Genomic DNA, 22,074 nt, shown 5'->3' with positions numbered 1-22,074 from the left:
GAATAAAAAAAATTGTCAAACTCACTGCCATTACAACAATTATAATTATACATTTTGCTCTGAAACTGAGACATAATGACCAGTACCTTGATGAAGTTTGCGAGGCTGCGGTTGGCGTTGCCGACCTCCAGGGCGTTCTCCTTGTGCTTCTGTGTGATGTGGGGCATGAGGGTCTGCAGCAGGCTCTGGATGGCAAACTGGTAGGACGCAGGGAACCGAGAATGTCTGCTCACCTGTGAGGACAACGGATAATTGGAATCACCTGGATAATATACACACTAATTTGCTGAAATGCTAAACTTCCGCTGGACATAGGAAGAAAGTAACGTTGCTACAGTGTAAACATGAACAGGTCTAATGTATCAAGAAATTTAAAATTCTCATAACATATTTTGAGAAATACAAAGAAATGGTATGACTGAATCTTTAAAACCCCATCCACAGGACTGCTACCCTTTTCAGTGACAAACAAGCTGGGTGAGCAACAATAAGCGAGATTGCACTTACCTGTAATCTGTTCATGGTGATGAGATGTTGCCCCATACTCTTAACAATGATTTCAAAGAAGAACCAAGCATGCTGTAGGAAAAAAAACATGTCAAACTGTCACAAGTAAAACTTCACAAAAAGACCAATGGTACCATAAGGTGCTTGTATGAATCCTGCTGTTTTGAAAAATTACAAGGTTAACTTTGAAATGTCTTCAGCTCCATGTATCTATCCATTTTTCAATTTGCTTTTTGCCAGTTGAAACTTTGAAGCATTAAAACTGGTAAAAAATCTGGTTTGTTCAAAACTTTGTGCAAGATTAAGAAAGGAAGAATTCTTACATTCATGAGCTTGTGGATGACAAGAAAGTCCGAGGAGGGTCTCAGGAGGATGTTCATGTTCTTGGCCAGCTCCTCGTGGACTGTCTTGGGTTTGGATGCTGTCACTGGTTCTGTCACAAACACATTCTGTAACGACACAATGAATACAATTTTACATCCAAATTCTCTAGCACTCAAAATTTTGTGTCATGCTCTTCACATAATACAATTGTATATCATATTTTTACATTGATACTGGTTAATACTAATTCTTCAATAACATGTCATGCTTTTGTTAGCTTTTAAAGGAAGCAAATCCCTTACCTTGACATATGACTGCAACAACTTTTGGTGTCCATTTTCATGCATCTTGGACACAACGTGGACCAGCACTCTGAAAGGGACATGGAAATGCTGTTCAGCATTGTGAACACTGAACCCATGGTGGAAATATCCTTTTTTTCTAAAATTCAATGAATTTAAACCTGTTTTGTTTTGTTTTCCAACAAATCAATGAACAGTTTCTCACTACATCCTGTCTGATACATAACCTCAAGTCTTGTCAGTATAATTTGTAGAGTTAGTAAAATGAATCTACAGCATCTCATTGTTTTTAAAATAATGTACAAATGCACCAACATGACACCAAAGCTGACCTGGTAGCATTGGTGGCCACATCTTCACTGTTAGTCTTGACCAAGACTCTGAAGAGTTGGTTCAACAGTACAGGCAGGAAATGGACCACTGTGCACTCATCTGCTGCATGGAGGGACTACAGGGACATAGGACTTGATTGAGTACTATTTTCATAGAATACTGTTACAGTAATTAAAATCCTTACCCCAGCCAGTGTTTGGTGTACAAAAGCAATGACCATCTCCATTTCTGTAGCTCTTGGGCCACACTGACCACTACAGTAAAGAGATGTGTTTAACTACCATACTCTTTCTCAAGACATTCTAGTCCCAAGGCCTTAGCAACAGCTACAAAATACATTTGTACTGTATGGTCTAAAAATATCAAGTGGTTTGCATATCTACATATCATTTGCAATGTTTCTTATTTACCTTTAGATATTTGCACATGTCCAAGTCACTGCCACCACTGTTGGAGTCTACCTTCTCACAGTGGGAGTAGAAGTTGTTCATGTGCATGTCCTGAACAGGGCAGAAAGTAGACAACGACGCTATTATCAAGGGATTCATAGTTTACAAACAAGCATTAAAACGTAAGTATACCATTACCTAAACAAATATTCAATTTGCTTGAAGTAACTGTCATTGTCCTGTAAAATAGCATTTCAGTCACACAGACATAAGCCAAACTGTACCAATAAAGAGATTGTAGTACAGAAGATGTTTGAGCAGCTTAAGCTACTGTTTGGAAAATTTCAGCACCAAGGACAAATCCATGTATCTGTCCATGGTGCTGAAATATGTTCCTAACAAACTGAGTAGTACAAGAGTGCAAATTTTGTCTGACTTTGTTCTGAATTTGAGTGCACCAAAACATCAAACAAGGACCACACATGGGTTTACTTTGAAAAGAGATAAAGGGGCAGATAAATGTGTAAAAAAAACTCAAAATAGGTTTAAAAGATTTCAACTTAAGAAATCTTAAGAATAACGGCTTGCATTTACCTTGGAGTATATGGAGGATGCCAGCCTTGTGGACAGGGTGAAGAGCTTCTTGCCTCCATCCACCCACTTGATCTCCGGTCCTGCAATCTGGGAACATGGAGGACAAACCATGTCTTATTTTATATAGAGACAAGAATCACTTCAAGAGAAATTCATGTTTACATGTCTTCAATATTACTATTAGGACATGGCAACTTGTGACCTGTGTGGTCTAAAATCATATTGTCTGTTGGTTCCTTTTAAAGATTTGTTCATTTGCATGTTTATTCATTCATTTATCTATTCATTCATTCATTCACAAACACACGCTTACTCACTCACTCACTCACTCACTCACTCACTGAGATGAAAATGGCCCAACCATCTGGAAAATTCCTGACATGTGAAATGTAGTTAATAAATATGCAGCTTCTGATACATTAGTATAAAACAGATGAAACATGATCTGTAATATGTCTCAAACAAGGTATGCCTTACCTTCCCCATGCCCAGTGGCTTGTGTGTAAGGTAGCCAGGAGGGAGGTGGGCAGAAATGGGCAGGGATTCTTCATCCTGGAGGTTGATTCTGAAAGGAGAGAGAAAAATAATCTTAGCATCAACATTTGACAAACTGTCATGACATTGAGCATTACCTTCTAGAATAGAAATACTGTTGGTGTCTTGAATCATGAACTTCTAAGGCATGTATAAGAATATAAGATTGCAAATAGTAAGGTTTTCATATAGCATAACAGATAGTAACAATAAATACCGTGTACTTACTTTCCATCCTTCAGAATAGGTAGCCAGGCATACCCAACTAGTACAGAAAATGTCAGAAAGAAAACACAATTAAAATGAGGACCAGCAAAATGAGGGTCAGTATGTTTAAGATTCTTAAATACCTGGTAACTACATTTATCATCACACATCATCATAGGTGACAATCATACATAGTATGCTGAAGGTTGAGTCCATAACAAGGGTCATCTACATGTAGGATGGAGCCAGTATTCAAGTCTACCCACCAACAGTCTCCACGTTGTCTTTCTTCTTGGTTGAGCCCTTAACAGACTGGTCACAGCTGACATGGTAGAAGGTGAAGAGGAGATGGTGTCTGTCCTGCAGCTGGGTGGGTAAGGCGATTTTCACCTGAAAGGCACATCAGACACATTGAAAATTATCTTTGTACATGCTTTGTTTAAAAGTTGCTGTACAACAGAAGCCTTGTTGAGTTATGGTTGCAAAAAATATTCTAGCATTTTTTTTCTATCATGTGCTGACATAGACAATAGCCTGGGTTGTAACAATACAAAATTACACTCCTGGCTAATCATTGGTTTACAGCAACTGCAAGGTTCTAGCTACATGTAGAAGTCCTGAAGGTGGAAAGAAAATGCCGGTGTACTCTTGTTTTAAAAGATTGGAGGTTGTTGTCGGTTAGTGATCAGGCCGACCAAATTGTCTGGGAGGCTGTTTCAGATGTGTGCTGCAGTATGTCTGAAAGTTCTGCGGGTGAAGTGAGTTCCAGAGAATGGCATGAGTATTGGATATTGTTCAGTGGGTACGAACCTCTTCATAGAAGTCAGGTGTTGTGTTGTGGTGCAGCACAGCAGCATTGGCACTTGTGGTGAACACAGGGCACCCTGGCCTGCTGTAGATACACTAGACATAACAGGGAAACATTTCTCAATTACATGTGCAGTTACAACAAACACATTTTTACAAATGTACTTCAGGCTCCAGTTGATGCCTTATTTTATACAACTCAAACTATCATAATTTAAGGATGACAACAAAGGATCAAAGTATGCATCAGTAGAATACATTATATACCATGTTTTATACACCATGTCTTGCTTTATCCTTTCTTATTGAGAGCAAAATTCAAGTGCTTTTTGAAAAATTACAAGAAGTTGATTACATGTATCATACAGTCTTACCTTTAAAGGTAATGCATCTTCATCATCAGAGTCCCTAAACTCTACACAGCAGGCTATGTTACGGGCCTTCATGGAAAGACAAGACACTCAGTCAGTAACACCGTACATGTAACAAACAGAAATCTATGGGACTGCAATTGGCATGTATAAATGGAAAAGCTACAATTTTACATTGTAAGAGGAGTACCTCAAAGAGGAAATCATTTAGAACAAATATAGAGAAGACTGAAAAGTTCAAAAATGTGCTGCAATCTGTGAGCCATTATGCATTAAACTTTGTGATGTTAATCTCAAAAATTTTCACATGCATTAACTCTGCATGTGTCCGATCTATGGCCGTACCTTGGCAAATGTTTTCTGGTTGTCAAACTTGAGTATGAGAGGATATATGTACAGGTTGTTCTTGTAGGAAGTGAAGGGTTGCAGGACAGAGGCATCTTCTGGTAGAAACTCCTCGATTTCCCGAATGATGTGAGACGGAGAGTCTGGGAATGGCCGGACAGGGACCAGGGACGATGTCACACAGCCTAGAAAGAAATGACAGAAGACAATAACATTGTAGCTGTCTTGAAAGTTCATCTGTGTTGGTAGTCATTATGAAGCAGTTTAAACAGTAATTTCCAACACAAGGGATTGGACCCAAATTTTTACTGTACAGCTCCGGTCTTTGTCAAGGACAGTCCAATCCTTTGTGTTGGAAATTACAGTTTAAACTGCTTCATAACATTGTAGCTGCATGCAGTTTTCTTAGTGTGTTGGTTAGAGAACATCTGTTTTCTGGGGAAGTTTCTTTAAGGCAATACCAAAGTCATTGAAGTCAAAGCATTTCACGGTTTATATTCTTAAAAGAGGATGCAAGAACTTTCATATTATTTAGTCGCTCGAAATTGTTTCAAACCGTTTCCTGACAATTATGTATGACTGGACAAGACAGGAAAACTTGGTACCTGGCAACTGTGACTGGACAGCTTCTACTGCTACCCTCAGGCTGGCTGGAATTGGCTGAAGTTTGGACATTTTCTCTGGTCTGGAAATAGCAATGTGACAGTCATGCATGTGTTACACTAGCTTACTGACAGACTTACATGCCAGCCATTTATATTTCTTAGCATGGTTGAGCAGCTAGATTATGAGTGTTCCTGCACATAAACATGTATGGCATGTCTCTCTCAATATAGTGCCGCTGGAGAAGACGGATGCCCAAAGTGTGTGGGTCTCAGATTGGCAACCTGTTATCCACCTTAAACAAATCCACGCGAAGACCACCCTGTCAACCCTCCTGACTCAGGTGTAGGGACTGACACGGTCATCATACTCGGAAAATCTGTATCTGCATATCTGTACATGAATCTGTATCTGTACATGAATATGTATCTGTACATGAATCTGTACCTGCTTGCAAATAAAGATCTCAAGTGACTGCCATAGATAGATAGAGAGAGACATGTACATGTGTTTGGTGATCTATTGGGAATGTCCATATCATACAAACACAAAATTACCCATTTATCTTTTGTTTTAACACCTCCCCCCTCAATTTAATGAGCTAATGTAAAAAATTGATTTTATAAGTTCTAACCTTTTGATATCAGCCAGATGTTTGAACATGTCCTCATCAGACAGCTTCTGACTCTCCTGTTTGAAGATGGGGGTGAAGTCTGCCTCAGTGTCAAGTTCTCCTGACGAACTCTTGAACACTGGCCTGGAAACACATCAGAACATCACTCAGTAATACTGTTAGCGTGTTTCTTACTTTATTGTATAAAACATGTGGCATTGCAGCAACAAAAATGTCTCACTAACTCTTAGGGCACATATAAATCATATCAGTTTGTAACAAAGATTAGGGTTTTAAGCAATAGTAACTATTGATTTTGTAAATTCGACACAATTAAGATGTTCATGTACTTCTGCCATGTCAAATTTTTATAATAAATTGAAATTGATTGATACCATCAAAACGTTTTGTACCTTGCTGCCCATCCAAAAGGCATCCTGTACTGTCCCAGTCTGCTGCAGAAATGTTTAGCCTGTCTTACAGCCTTTTGGGACACCTAAAATTCAAAGTAAAAACTGATATTACACATACATGTAACAATACACAAAAAGTATACAACACATCTCATGCACTTCCCAGTCTTGCACATACATTTCTAATAATTAGCACCTTGTTGTCTCTTATAAGTTATACTTTCTTGATGACTTATACATCTTTTATATGTCTAATTAACCATGCCCGTAACAAGGGGGAAGAAGTTCTGAAGAACCGCCCACAAGGCTCAAAGGTTTTATCTAAAGGTGCAAGATTTTTCTTTAAAAGGTGGACTGATTTGTATCACCAGCAGGGTGGAATCCTAGAAAATCATTTTGTCATTGAACAAAAGTCATCTCTGATGTTTCGTTTGAAATCCTCTCAAAAACGCAGGAAATGCCATTTCAGAACATTCAATTTTCAAAATTTTATGGGGGAGCATGCCTCCGGACCCCCTCAGACAGTGGGAAGATCCCCTCAAGCAAAATCCTGCCTACTGGCATGATAAACTTTCTACCGGGACCTTACAGCAGCGCCCCCTACCTTGCAGTTCTCGCCTCCCTTCAGGTACGGCTCCACACAGTTGTTGATGTGTCCCTGCAGAACTTTCTCTATTCTCAACACAAGGTAGATGTCTGGGTGGGGATTGGTGACTGAAAAAAGACCCTGTGGACAACAGAAGCCGGTAATCAGGAACAAGTTTTGTCACTCTGGGTGGTCGAGTCCAACTTTTCCACCAGACTTCCACCAAGCAAGGATTGGGCAGAGAAAATGTTTTGTTATTGAGCTATATCTACAACAAATGGTTATGTTTAGCTAGCACACAACCTCCCCAACAGTTATCATTCATACCTCAATATACAAGCATCAAATTATAAGTATACATTACTTGTCTGTAATTGTGTAAGTTTAATACAAACATAACACACATCACAGACAACTGTCAAAGTAACACACAAAAAATCACAACTTTCTCACAAGCATTCATTTAGTTTACTACATGTTTTGTTTTGTCCAAATTACAAACATCAAGACATAATACATAATATCATGACAGTACAGATACAACATGTAAGTATGGGCTAGGATCAAATAATTGTTTTACTAAGTAACTATGTTAGTAATAAGTCTACCACTGGATTGCAGCACACACTTTAACATTTGTGTTTTGTCAGAGCTGAAAATGTTATTGAACATCCTGGCAGAACTAGCCTGCATGTCATCTTCCATAGTTTCCGCTGGCTCCCTAATGTCGCTGGCTACCACAGACCGTGGTAGACAGTGACATTAGGGAGCCGGCAGAAACTAAGGAGGATGGCACCCAGGCTATGGCAGAACAAGAAGAGGAAAGAAGGGCAGAGAGAACACAGAACTAACCGTAGCTGGAAGGAAAGGAAGCTGTAGTATTGTCAGACAGAGAAAGAGAGAAGGCAAAAGAATTAGTCAATGTAAAGAAGGAAAGCGCGATCTACGAAAATCTACATTCTCGAGAAAGCAATGTCTACTCTTACTAGAACTACTTGACTTTTGCAAGCATTATCATGTGTAGTGCTATGCATGCAGAGATTATCTTTTCACTTGTTCATCTCAACAAAATGTGAGCTTTCTTGCATTTTTTTGTTTTGTTTTATTTTGGTTTTCTGTCATGGACGTATCTAGATGTTCAAAAAGCACGGATTCTGTATATTTCTATCTGTATCAGTATAGCTGGTATAACTGCCCTTCTTCGTAACATACCAGCTTCACAGGCACATGGCATGGCAGCGGCTATCTACATGTACATGTATATTACACCAAACAACCTGTTACACCCAATCTTTGCACATTTACCAGCAGGGGTTCTTTAAAGCTTTTTAGTGATGATGCCCCAACTGTGCTTGGTGGCAACGATTCAATGGTCAATGTGTTTTGGACCAAACCATTTTACCTTAAGGGATGGTGAACCGGTGCATGAGAAGACCAGTTACACACATAGTTACCTGATGAGGATATTGCAACCATTCCTCCTTCAGCTTGCCAAGGTACGGGGTGAACTTCCCGTGTCGTAGCTGTGCATCACCGTTACTGTGGCCATTTGGAATGTTTTCCGCATCCTTCCCTCGCACCAACATCTGCCGAACTTTCACGTCGTTGATGTCAAAGTGAAAGTCTTCCGAGATCTTCTTGTTCTCTTTGGCGTCGTAGAGGGACAGGGTGGTGAAGAAAGGCTCGACCTGTAAGGAGTTACAATTTCCAAATCAAACTGAGGAGCCAGTCTCTTAAACATATGTACTAGTAGATATACATGTACATTGTACATGTATCACCACTGTCATCATTATTGCATAATGTGAACTATATCATTGGTGTAAATTATATTAGTATATCATCAACATTTTTTCAACACACTATACTTTCACCATGACTTTTTCTCACTTTTTGGTCAAGACACAATGTAGATTATATTCCAACATCTATATTGCTTTGCTCCTACATATGTATTAATACTAAGTCTCCATATTAACAAGAGCACTTCTTAACATACATGTACAGACACGCCAATGCTAGAGGGTTAGAATAATAAGCAAAAAGACAAATTTTCCTCAACTGACTGAAACTAAAGTGATCTGGCTTGGAACATTGGTGTTGACAACTGGTAATAGTAATGCATACAAATGTACGTCAAGATTTGATAAATTTCAACATAATTCCATCAATGCAGGAAGCCCCAAAGCTGCTAAACAGCATTACAGCCTTCTCTAACTACGTTAACATCTTAGCTGAACTTTCTGGAAAAGTATACCTGTATCTGGTACAATATACTAGTACTAGAAGTAGTATGAAACTACAGTACATTTGTAACATCAAATACAGGCAAAAAGTATACAATGTCATGTATATGAGATTGTACATGTACAGTGCATGTACGATCATAAAATCTACATTCAAAGGGCACCTTGAACTGAATAATCTGTTAGACACAGAAAAAAACATGATACATTTCTAATACATCATTCTTTAGTCAGTAAGCCAACGGCGGTATAGATAACAGTATTACACACATAACAACGTTACTACAGCAATGTGCAATTTTACGACCGTGTAGCTTGCCAAAACACACCAGCACTAAATAATGCATGGGGCGATGCTGTCAGATTGTCCATTTGGATGAAGTCCAAGGCATTAACTGGCATTGATCTGGCTCAAAGTGTAACCCTGAAGTCATGTTATCAAGACTAGGGGTAGTAATGCACGTAGCTTGTCTTCAGCTATTCCATTACAGAGCTTTATCTGACTATGAAAAATAAGTCTCCTGTTGGAAGAACATTCTAGAGGTCTGTCGATAACAAGGTAAATATGAGGTGAGAAAGTTGTAGGAGGTATTACACTATACATCAAAATGCTGGAACTCAAATCTTTTTACCAAGATTCATTTTGATCTACTGGACTGTGGAAGATGAAAGTATATGAAAAAACATCCAGTTAATCTTATTGAAATGCTCACTCTTCCATTGTTCTTGCCAATAAGGGCAGTTCAATGTGCCAAGACTTCTCTAGCTCTTTTCAATAAATACATGAACCATAGACATTGGACCACAGCTTAATGTTCAAGTCTGAACACTGCAAAGCTGCCCTGTAACATGAAGGTCACGAAAGAGACCACACACTGCATGATTTGTGGCATGGAATGGCCAGGTTGTTAGGGTAGTGGACACAAGATCAAAAGGTCATATGGGTTTGATCCCATGGGTAGACATTGTGTCCTTGGGAAAGGTACTATACACCACTTTCCTCATTCTACCCAGGTGTAAAATGGGTACCTGATCTCGGTTGAGGAAAATGGGTACCTGATCTCGGTTGAGGAGAATGGGTACCTGATCTTGGTTGAGGAGGTAAAAGGCAGTGGAAGCCACTGGAGGAACCTTTATTTAACCACTTTTCAAGGGAAGTTGGTCATGGGTCTTGTTTACAATGCTTCATTCTTACATTTTCAACAATTGGATGAGCCCTGCCTTCCAATACTGTGCCTTAGATACAGTAGATCAACAACCCACTGCCCTTACGGCCTGAAAAAAGTTATGACTGACCATGCTACAGTTTATCTATGGCTGTGAGATAAACTTACATTGTTGATAGGCCCGTTCTCCTAATGCCTGAAAAAAGCAATTGGACTACCAAGTGCACGACTGTCCATACTACAGGTTTATCTTGGGTTGTGCGAATGACTTACGTTGGTGACGGGTCCATTTTCCTCCTCTGCGATGTTTGCAGCCAGTCTGAACCTGAGCTCCTCACACCTGACCAGGAACCTGATGCCAAACTGTTCCTCATACACACGGTCATCCTCCTTCTGCAGGCTCCGACCAGATTCTCTCATCTTCAAGAAACGAGATTGGTTTATTGTTTCGATTATAACAATACACTAAAATACAATCAGCCAAGTTGCTGAATTATGCATATTGGACAGACACAGAATAAAACTGATATAAACAAGTACATAATAATTAAAATAGTCAGACAATAATCACAATGATATTAATCTGAGTGGTAAAAATATAGAGCAGAAACAAACCTGCATCTCTGGGTACACATCCAGCAGCTTCTGTCTGTTCTCCTTCCTCTTGATGGCGATCAGGTTGTCTGACTCCCTGGCATACTGTCGGAATTAAAACTTTCAGTCAGAACTTTCTTGCATTGACATTAGAGTAATCATTCAAATTACAAGTTCATTTTCCTTTGATTTGATACATGTATGACCTTCCCTGACCTTCATGAGTTCAGGGTGCATGCTGTTCTCCAGGCTTTCTCTCAGGCTCTCAGACTTGCTGGGTGAAGGCAGAGTGTCGTTCATCTCTGAAATAACCACAAAACAAACTTCAAGAGATGAAAATACAACAGGTAGAAAAACTACATCTTCATAGGTAATGTTACAGTCATGTACATGTACTGCACACCACAATTTGTAATCCTGAATGACTTGATGTATTTCTCTATTGTTTTTGCTCAGTTTCTCCCTCTTCTTCTTCTTCTGTTCCAACCAAATAAGGTCAATGACCTGGACCAGATGTCTGTCACCATGGTAACTGGTGTTGGGTTACATAATGTTGCAAGTCCCATGTAGAACTTAGTTGAAGAGGAGCTGCATGGTCACCATATGAATGTGTTTGAGTAAGAATAAACAAAGCAGTAGTTTGCTGTTATCCTGGACCATGTGAATGTAAACATGAAATGCTTTGCAAATGTTACCTTTCTAGTATTTCCTTTCAGTCGAACAAAAAACATCTTCATTAGAATTCACAAAACTTCTGTGTTTACCTCCTTCGTCGCCCTGCCTGATCTGTGCCTCGATGTTACTCTGTACGACCTTGTTGATGGCCGACACCCACTCGTCCATCTCAGCCTCCCCCTCCCCCGCCAGGTAGTAGTAGCTCCCATCCTGCATCCGCACCTCGAAACCAAACTTACGGCTCTTGGAATTCTACAACAGGGGAAATTCACAACTTTACATGACTATATACAAGGTGTCTGTATGATGATGTACTTATTGATAAGTAATGTCTAGTAATGCTGGTGGGTTAAAAACAGTATGCAAAGTTATGTTCTTTACGGTTGCATTTAGCAGTCCCTTTACCTTCACACTCTTGCTTTTTCTAAAAATATCAAATGATTAGAAGACATTCCTTTCAGGCAAGTGATAGCCTACTGGTACATGTAGGTAGAATGTTCTGTAAGGGTATGACATGTACCTTATGGTTTCCTTTCTTGACAGAGGACAGAATCAGGAGGATCATGAAGATGGACACATAACACACAAACAAACACACAAACAAACACAAGTACAACATAAGAATGGGCAAGATACCGGTAACAAACGGTTGTCCATATATATTTGCATGAGAGACATATACGTGCATGTTGGAAAGTATATGATTGTGTGAATGCATATGCATGTATGTAAACACCAAAGACATGGACAAAAGGGACAAGAAGAGAAAGTTGCACTACACATAGAGCTTTCCAATGATATGTATACAGTCATGTAATGTAAGAAAAGGAAAAATTATGTAACATTTTGTTTGATTTTGTTTTTGTGAAGTGTGCCTATCACATTGTTTACATCATAATGCAGAACTTCAATCATTTTCAGTCTCAATGTCAACCGGACTGAAGTTAAGACTAAGAAGTTTTGAACATGTACGTTTGAATTGTGATAGTAAAATTAATGAAGAGACATAGAAATATCCAGACCTTGACCACCCCTGTACAGGAGTCCAGATAGATTGTTCCCTTTGCTTCCTTGGCCTTCTCATCCTTGTAGTAGTCCAAGACATATGATTTGTCCGGAAGTTGCTTTAGGTGGAAGAACCGCCTCTTAAAGGACTGGAACAAAATCAAAGCATTACAGTAAGTGCCATATTTCTAGGAAAGGCCACCCTTAAAAGCTAGAACTTTGATGTTGATATCAAGAGATCGCACAGTAGCAGTAATATTACACTTTTGCACATGCAACTTTAACTTCCTCTTTAAGAGTTCAGTCTATAATCTTAAGAAATTGGTGTCAAAGCAAAGGAGCTTTAAAAAAGAAAATATTATTCAATACTACTGCAGAGTATCTTTTGCAAATCTTATGTTGAGCAAATGACAGTATTTTGTACAATTGAGATTTTCCACTGTGCCATGAAGCTGGTTATTTGCAGCAGAATATGTGTCATAAGTACAATGTATACAAAAGGGTAAGTGACCAAAAGACATGTAACTTACCCTCATACTGGTGATGATACTGCCCTCGCTGTTAAGAGGTGCCTTGTACAGGAAACCCTGTTTAGTGATGCTTTCTGCACCTTCATACAGAATGGACATCTCCTGTGAAGACATGGTCATAAAAGCCATGAAACAAGAGTCAGTTATGGAGCTACTGGGTACTACAGGACTGGTGCGATTATGTAGGAAGGGTGGAATATATAGAATTTGCAGCACCAACTACTAATAATTAAGGCTAATCTAGAGATGTGACATTGCTGATTGCATATAAAAAGTTTAGAAAGATCAGAAAACTGATGTACATTCTTTTACTTTCACAGCAATTTTACTTCACATTAAGAGCAAAACTGAGGTTTTTGCAGTTTTTCAAAGTCACTGTTAATACAATTCTGTAGATTTTAAGTAGGTGTTACATTGTTGTTTTTTTGTACTAAGTCTTCTTTAAACAAACGACATATGGCATTGTCCATATCGTACCTCATCTGTTTTGTCCGCCTCATCCAACTCATAAACCTGTGGTGGGAGGTCCCCAGACCTGTCACTTCTGTTGTCCAGCAAAACATAAATACAAACAAACAAACAAGTTATCAACAAAATAAAAAATTAATCTTCACTATGGTACTTACAAATGTGACATTCTACATGTACATGCAATCTGCCATCGTAAGGCATCCAATAAATTTGATTGAAGAGGATTAAAGAGATTTATGTATCTCACCAACATGTTAAAGTTATCTTAATTGTATCTAATGTTAATGAAAGTCTTGACGAGAAAATCCATCTGAGGAGGAAGTTGATAAGCAGTGATGATAACCATTACGTACCGTGGTAAGTGATGATAACTGCCACCATAGTCCTCATATTTGTAGTGCAACTGGCTCCAACTAGTTGTATAAAAACTAATACCCTGTAAAAAACAGTATGAAGTTGAACTTATAAATGAATTCATCTATAGTGTTTCAGGGCTCTCCCCAAGCAATGAAGCAAGGGTGCTCCCCTATCCCTTAATCCTAGCACCTCTCCCAAAATTTTCAAATTTTGAGTTTTCTCTTACTAGTCTTAGTATTCAATTTCCCACAAAAATTCTCTGATTTTTCATCAACTGATTAGTGAGCACCTCTTCTGTAAGAATTTCTGGGGAGACCCCTGTGATTTGAACTTATTCTTCTACTCCAAACCTCATCAATGTAAAATGTAATTTCATTTAGCAAAGAAAGCAAACGAACGATAACAATTTGAAATTTGGCTATAGCTAACTACTTTGTAGAAAGATGGCAGGATGGTATCTGAAATTACATGAAGAGCAGAAACATCACATTATAGTGTAATATAGTTCTACCTCTTTGACAAGCAGACTTTTGGCTTCCTTGGCAGCATTTGGCGGGACTGATGACCTGACTGTCCTGTACTCCCTGGGCTGGACAGAGGACTGCAAAAAAGAAAACATGTTTAGTCTAAACCTGGAAGAGCTTTTCCCACAAGGCATCCTTTTGCACATCAACAAGGTGATCACTCTCTCACAGTTATGAAATCTGATGACTCCACAAGGACTTTGCTAAGAATTTACGGGAGTACAAGTCAAGGGTGTTGTTTTCCTGGCATATTAGATGTTGAAGCTGGCAATTACGCCCGGCATTCACATAAAAAAAACTCAAAGGCTCGATAGGCTCTTAGTGTGACATTGTGCAAGTCAGCATGATCTCCAATTCTACATAAGGTATAAGATGGGACATACATGTACTTCATTCAAACCTTGCATCTTTACCTAATATTCAATGAGTGTATCTTTTACATCATACAATGTCATTGTACTTGTTGAAGAAATCACTCCCAAATTTGTTACATCATGTGTGACAATACAAATACACAAACAATTTAGGCAAGCCATGCACAATCTGTTTTTCAGAACTCATTCTAGCACTTTGCAAACCCAGCCTAGTGTGAATGAGTGAGTCCATATTACATGACTCAAACATAGACGACTGTATTGTTCAGGCTGTAACTGCACCCATCTAATCACAATATCAGCTATCAAACTTTGAAGGCCAGACTTTTAACTAGAGATAAGAGCAGACAGACAGGATGTAGAGAGATGTAGTGTTGCAATGTCAGCCAAAGGTCTGATAATGAGTGCTTGGACAGAACCCATCTGGCATGGACAATCTACCAGTGTACTAGGAAGTTGAAAGTTATTACCAAGAAAGGGCAAATCCTCAAAACTCTGCATGGGAGAAATACTAGTATATGTACACGTCAGGTACATGTACATGTACATCATATACCAGGCATTATACACCAGTACCTTTTAGATACATTTAAGCTGCCTAATTAACTGGTTTCAATGGGGGACAGAACTACAAATTAAAGGCTTAGGGAAGGCAATGTAAGACAGGACAATCTACCAGCGTACTAGAAAGAAGGTTTCATCTCCAAGAAGGGGCAAATTCTCAAAACTCGGAAACTTCAGAAGTACATGTACATGTACCCGGTATATCATAATAATCATCTACCAATATACTCCAGTACCATTTTGATTTACACTAACTGGATTCAATGGAAGACAGAACTATAAATTGAAGGCTTAGGGAAGGCAATGCAAGACAGGACAGCAGTCACTATGGTCGCTTGAGTGATACTCGACATAACAAAGTTACATGTAGCTTCCAAAGTTGTGGAAAAGTCAGACAGATTTGTCTCCATCTGCAAGGTCCATTTGGCTGGATGTTGGACTGACCTAACATTTAAAGGTCGACTAATGGGGATACGGGTCATTTCCAGGTCAGGGGAAACACCACAGTTCTTCTGTTAAACAACTTTGGACATCATTCATCATCGATTATCCTTTCCTTGAGTCTATTTTCTGAAGCATTTTGTTAAAGTTACGCTTACTTCTCTGTCCTTACTTGATATTTTATGTCTTAAATCTGGGTCTAACTGAAGACAGACAAAAACACAAGGTGGTACTTTTATATGAGAGCCTGCATGGGGGGTAGTGATTTCGAATTACACAAAATTTTCGCCACCAATTATAAATTACGTTAAAGTCTCAGAGCTGATTGCGACTTTATGCTTTGCGGCTAATGAACTAATTATGAATTACGTCGATTTTGGGGGAAGCTGCCTACGGATTACGAAGATTAAAAAGGCCTGATTACACATTACGAAAAAGGGCATGCAGGCGCCCTTACATATCTGAACATCAAAGTAGTTCTATTCGTAAACCCTACTCTGTTCCCTGTATCAAAATCAATGACCTGTGACTTCATACCTTCACTCATATATTATTCATATTCATCTCACCTGTACCTATTTTGATCATAATTACATCAGGGAATTTATGGTACTGTTGACATTCAGCAATCAAGCTGTGGCTTATGTGTTAACTTGCTGTAATAAATGTTAATCTGGGAAAATACATATAGAGACATGCTTTGTCAAGAACAAAATTTGACAAAGTATAAAACTGTACAAACGTACTAAGGACATCGGTATACAGCACAACATATAAACACAATATGACATAGAGACAAGTCGACCATACCTATACATAAGCAGGCAAAAGCATATTTCCCATAAAATATACAGCTCTGTAAACTTTTAAAAAATCAGAGCTACACTGTCAATTCTTCACTGTGACAAAATGGTCATTTCTCAAGAAAACACTATTCCAGTTTCATCACATTGCAAGAAATAAAATAGAAGCAACAAACTACATGTAGTGCGACCTTCTCTAAAGAAGTCACATGTACAAACCCATCGTTTCAGCAGACGACCAGACCTACCGATAAATCAACCAGAAAATCCTCCAACTCCTCAGTCATTAACACGTCAACCTCTACCGCCCTCTTGCTGAACGCTTTCCTTTTCAGCTTCTTCTTGATAGCTGCGTAAGCCATCTTCTCCTAGTCTACTCAAAGTCCAAACAGCATCTCCAAGAATTGCTCCATTCCATCTGCTATACACCAGTACCATGTCCGATCCTATACTATGTACTACCGTCTTTTCGCTGCATGAAAGACGTTTATGGGAAAGGGATGTCCTTTTCCGATGGAGCCCCAGCCAGAATTATCAAAGCGTCTATGAATAATTAATCGCGCTAGAGAACAGGGGATGTACTTTATTGTCCCTTGCATGCAACGGTCAATGCTAACCGTGTTGGTCGGTCAAATGTCAACAAAGAGTCCCCAAGCCTCAAGCTGAAGGATTTTCCACCGAATCTCATTACTATTAACTCTAATGCAAGGGGCTTGTCAACCGTAACCCACATGCCACATTAAATATGCAGGAGAGAAGCCAGAGATGAAATTAGGTGTTGGTTTCACGAGACTGACTGTCTTTCTGTCACATGTTGTTCATATTCCGTGGGGGACCTCTAATATGATTTTCATCGGTTACTTATTTTGAAGTCAAGCAGATTTAATCCATTTCAAGAAGTTCCCTAAATTCTAGTAAGAAGAACCCCATACTCGCATGTTCAAAGACTCACACACACACAAGCAGACACACACACACACAAACACATACACACACGTTATGTAACGTCACATATTCTTACTCTACTCAACCAACCAATCATCACACCCACCTATACACTTATTATGCTCACATCTACATACTTAGGTCCTGAAAAAAAAAGTCTGGCAAACATGCAAATATCAGTCCATTCCAAATTTGGGGAGGAAATTAATGATCACTGCTGATGAAAACTTTGCATCAAAAGATTGTGACTTACCGAGATGTCATCATGAGGGAAGTAGAGCATGTCCCGCTGAGGATCATGGTGGATCTGTGTCTTCTTCTGGATAACAAACGTCTCGTAATCTATGGGCTCCACCAGCTTGGGCTTGGCCTGTGCACGGGAGATAAAAGAAACAAGAGGATGTCAGTAAAAGTCCAAGGTCAAGCCTAGATCGCTGCAGGAAGAAGGTCGTTATGCCTTCCTTCAGTTTCTATGCCTAGCACCTTAGAGATGTTTTAAGTTCAAGTTTAAGCAGAAGCTGTGGAAGGAATGGCTTCCTTCAGACTTTCCTTCAGGGGGTCAGTAAAAGTCCAAGGTCAAGCACAGATTGCTGCAGGAAGAAGATCTATTTAGGGCTTCCTTTAGTTTTTCTGCCATACAACTGTCCATATCACACAAAAGTCCTTTCAAGTTCAAGCAAAGGCTGTGCATGGAAGGAATTACTCTTCAAGCAGAGGTTGATGGTGGAAGATTGTTTGCGTTTTATACATGGCCCTTTTTTTGGAGAGTAGAAGGAATGGCTTCCTTCAGAACTTTCCTTCAGGAGGTCAGGTAAAGTCCAAGGGTAAGCAAAGGTTGTTTCAGGAAGGAGGTCATAAATGGCTTCCTTCATCTTGCAGGAAGCTGACATTTTGAAAAGGATCAGGAACACAATGGTCCATTTCACACCTTGTTGCTAATGTTAGTTCATGATCAACTGGTGCCATTGTATTGATTTCATGCCTTTTGATTGCCCTATTGTCCTTAATGTCTTTGTGAGAGGTAATTCCTATTGGAAAGGCAATTAACCAACAATTTTACAATTCATTGTTTGCTTTGATTTAAAACTACAGCACCCCTGGGAGGAGTAAAAGGCACAAAGGTACTTGACTTTCAAAGGCGAAATAACAATATCTACTACCAAGTTAGTACCAACACTGTCTTTGCGCTGTCATGAAACAATGTAACATGTTACTCTATTTGAAGAAGGAACAAAACTACAGCCAGTGCTTTGAAACTGAATCACTGGTGGGAGGAACATTTGGCTGATGACTGATACTTTACCACCAAGGTAGAAACAACATGATCAAGTACAATGATACCATTTTTATCCTCCCTATCTTCACTCCCTGCTACATGGGAGGAAAATTAAGCTGATGACATACTTTGCCACCAAGGTAGAAACAACATGATAAAGTACAATAATGCCATTTTTATCTTCCCTATCTCTACTCCCTGCTACATGGGGAGTGTCAGGGCTGACAAAAGACAAACACCAGCTCAGGCCTTATCAGGAGGAAAGTCTGGGAGGTAGAACCTAGATCACCTTGAACTGGCTAAGATAATATCATGAAAGATTATATTCTCAGTTGCTCATGTGTGTGTTCCGTGCTTTTATCCTTGTCAACAGGTACAAAATGATATATCAAGCCTGAAGGATTAGCACTATTAATAGAAGACAGATTTGTACCAAGTTCCTATTTCCCTCAACATGCTTATAAAAGTATGCAGTTATGAGTGATACTAACTAAATTTGTCACCACAACTTATCAAACCACTTCTAACATATCATAACAGCAGTTTAATATCAATCTTTTTACAGTAGATTCATGTCCTATGTTCCTATGTCCCTCAACACACTTATTATTCAGTATCAAAGTTCTAAATGAATAAAAGAAAGAAGACAAGTTGTTATGAATGTCACTGTCAATGCTGAAGCCGTAAAGGTGACTCCACGGTCAACTAGGCAACCAAGAATTTTCAGACTGTCCAAATGCTTCAGTATTCTAAGTCACAACCACAGTCTTGTTATAGCATTTTGGATTACGACCAGCAACTCTTCTCAATTTGGTCTTCTGTGCTAAAACAAATTTGTCTGCTAACAATGTCCATCATGTTATTACAAATGGAAACACATTGATTGGCTACAGAAGTCATCTGCACCACATTAAGCATGCTGGGTCTGTCCTTCTGAACATGTGTTGTAACTTTTAGTTCAAACTTCAGCCTGCTAGTTGGCACCAAATTTGTGTTAGTTATGGGCTTAATAGGGCAGCAAAACTGGAAATATTCTGAATAAGGCAAGATTTCTGATATTGACACATACTGCTTCATGTTGGCACATTTGAGTCAGAATTTCATATTTTGGGCTTTTAAAACTGAAGAAACAAGCCCCAAGATGAGTTCTTTATTTTCTGGGTGGTACCCTAAAAATCAGCCCAGGGCCCTTTCACTCAGTAACCATTTTCCGTCAGAATTTTTGCTCCTTGAGAGTCAATACACATTAGGATAGTTTGGGTTTAACGTAGTATGTAGATAAACGACTAGAATATTGGCTCTGAAACATTAGGTTTCCAAGCCCTAAAAACTGCACTGGATGCCTTTAAGTTCATTCTGTAGAGATGTTGATAAATTAATTAATGATTTGCAGTTTGTTTGTGTTTGGTTCCAAAAGAGTGATACTAACTAAATTTGTTGCCATACACTTTTCAAACCACTTCTAACATACCATAACAGCAGATTAATATCAATCTAGATTCATGAATTAGGAAATTCAAACTCTACTACTGGATAAATTACAGAGATAATTTCTAGACATTTGAGTGACATCCACCACTCTTCTTCAGCATTCAACCGTTATTTCCAGTTGCTCATATAAATGTGCTTAAGTTCTGTTAGTTCAAAAGTGACCTGGATGTCTAACCTTCATCAACGTATTCATATCTTTTTATTAGTAATTACAAATTTTGGAGATTTGACACATCCTGAGCCAGAAAAAAGGTGTCAGTTCCTGACAACAGACCACTCCACCACCCCTGTTTCCACCATGGGTTAGGGTCAGGTCATGTGCTAAATGGTGAACCTTGACCCTTAGAAGCTAAAAGGTTGCGACACCCTTCAAAGTAAAGAATGGTGCCATACATTGTCTGTAACTGATAGCTTTGACCTAAAATGACACAGACTTATCAAATAACTATATTACTGACAAATAGCTTTCAGAATGTCCTTAGAAATACAATTTAGAATACAAAGAAGTTCTGTGAAATCCAACATTTGTGAGGGGAAACAGACTTTGTCATCAGTATTAACTTGAGCCAGGGACAGTTTATATATATAACATTGAGTATGCGAGGTCAAACGTGACTTAATGAAGGTTTCAGATGTATATTGGGTGACACTGAGGGGCGAACAGCTGGGCAATAGTCAGCACTTTCTAATAAACTCTGTGAAACTACATTTTTAAAAGTTTAGACATACATGAATAGTTGTAACCACCCTATGGGAACTGATGAATAATCAATTGAAGCTTTAATTCAATGTAAAACTTAGTCAAAAGCAATTTTGAATATTCACTTGAATTCCTATCCTTTAGTTCATATATACTAGTACAAAGTTCTTTATATCAATATTAATATTCGTACAGAGTCATCTAATGTTACATTCTAACTAAAAAATTACATGCACGAATCAGCTTGTCATATCCCATAAAATCAATCTCCCGAGAAGTGTTCAGAATTTCAGACATCATAAACTGATACCAGACTGTGCCGTGTACATAAATATAGCACAAGTCATGCAATGATATGCCCCAGTTTCCTGATGCAGGGTATTTTGAAAGGGGGGCCACATGGGGCGATCTATCATCCAGACTTCAGGACCAATATTTACACAAAGGGGTTATGACTAGGCACCAAATATAGAGTGTGACAAATGGTTTAAGGATACTGCTGACATGATTATTACAAGTTGTTGAGGGGTCACTGCTGTTAACAGTCTGGGTCTGGGAGCATTAGTACATACATGGGTATCAACATGGCTTCCTACTGCTTAGCTTACAAGGACTTACTTAACCTTGGCAAAGATAGATGGTCTCTTGGTATGATGAAAATTGGCAATAGCACAAAGACCATGCTGTGTATGTACATGTATTAACATGAAGGTGTATGCTACATGTAAGTGTTTATTGTATTAAAAATAGTCCTCCTCATAACTTTTCAAATAGATGTTCCAATTGAACAAGTACATTGCAATTTGTAGACCAGGTTTAAATTTCAATGCCAGCCTCTTTAAAGATACATGGAATGATAGCCTCAACCTCAAGAGATGCCTGGAAAGAGTAGAAATTGGCCAAGTAGAGAGATAACGTGCCAAGGGAGTTGGTCCGCTAGAGAGTACATTTTGCTGCAGCATGATAGTAGCCTACTGGAATGGC

The 22,074-nt window shown here is 38.9% G+C and overlaps 1 protein-coding gene across 8 annotated transcripts in view; it reads right to left on the bottom strand.

Moving 5' to 3' along the window:
* The window catches only part of LOC109463906 (dedicator of cytokinesis protein 9-like), a 68,524-nt gene that overhangs the window by 41,027 nt on the left and 5,423 nt on the right, over positions 1–22,074 (bottom strand). For all 8 annotated transcript variants that reach the window (XM_019760790.1, XM_019760794.1, XM_019760793.1 and 5 more), the window contains exons 2-29: positions 17,877–17,993; positions 14,484–14,573; positions 13,969–14,051; positions 13,622–13,688; positions 13,145–13,246; positions 12,632–12,763; positions 11,699–11,861; positions 11,151–11,236; positions 10,956–11,039; positions 10,614–10,760; positions 8,383–8,616; positions 6,947–7,069; positions 6,343–6,425; positions 5,951–6,073; positions 5,319–5,398; positions 4,714–4,898; positions 4,372–4,437; positions 4,001–4,093; positions 3,457–3,580; positions 3,212–3,248; positions 2,927–3,014; positions 2,450–2,536; positions 1,877–1,966; positions 1,466–1,581; positions 1,134–1,203; positions 831–956; positions 508–579; positions 87–233 (exon numbers count right to left, since the gene is read on the bottom strand). In XM_019760790.1, coding sequence (XP_019616349.1) covers positions 87–233; positions 508–579; positions 831–956; positions 1,134–1,203; positions 1,466–1,581; positions 1,877–1,966; positions 2,450–2,536; positions 2,927–3,014; positions 3,212–3,248; positions 3,457–3,580; positions 4,001–4,093; positions 4,372–4,437; positions 4,714–4,898; positions 5,319–5,398; positions 5,951–6,073; positions 6,343–6,425; positions 6,947–7,069; positions 8,383–8,616; positions 10,614–10,760; positions 10,956–11,039; positions 11,151–11,236; positions 11,699–11,861; positions 12,632–12,763; positions 13,145–13,246; positions 13,622–13,688; positions 13,969–14,051; positions 14,484–14,573; positions 17,877–17,993 — 3,015 coding nt within the window. The remainder of the gene's footprint in view (positions 1–86; positions 234–507; positions 580–830; positions 957–1,133; positions 1,204–1,465; positions 1,582–1,876; positions 1,967–2,449; positions 2,537–2,926; positions 3,015–3,211; positions 3,249–3,456; positions 3,581–4,000; positions 4,094–4,371; positions 4,438–4,713; positions 4,899–5,318; positions 5,399–5,950; positions 6,074–6,342; positions 6,426–6,946; positions 7,070–8,382; positions 8,617–10,613; positions 10,761–10,955; positions 11,040–11,150; positions 11,237–11,698; positions 11,862–12,631; positions 12,764–13,144; positions 13,247–13,621; positions 13,689–13,968; positions 14,052–14,483; positions 14,574–17,876; positions 17,994–22,074) is intronic.

This window comes from Branchiostoma belcheri, unplaced genomic scaffold (assembly GCF_001625305.1).
Source record: "Branchiostoma belcheri isolate BF01 breed outbred unplaced genomic scaffold, Haploidv18h27 scaffold13, whole genome shotgun sequence".
NCBI lineage: Eukaryota > Metazoa > Chordata > Leptocardii > Amphioxiformes > Branchiostomatidae > Branchiostoma > Branchiostoma belcheri.
This window is presented reverse-complemented; position numbering and strand designations above follow the sequence as displayed.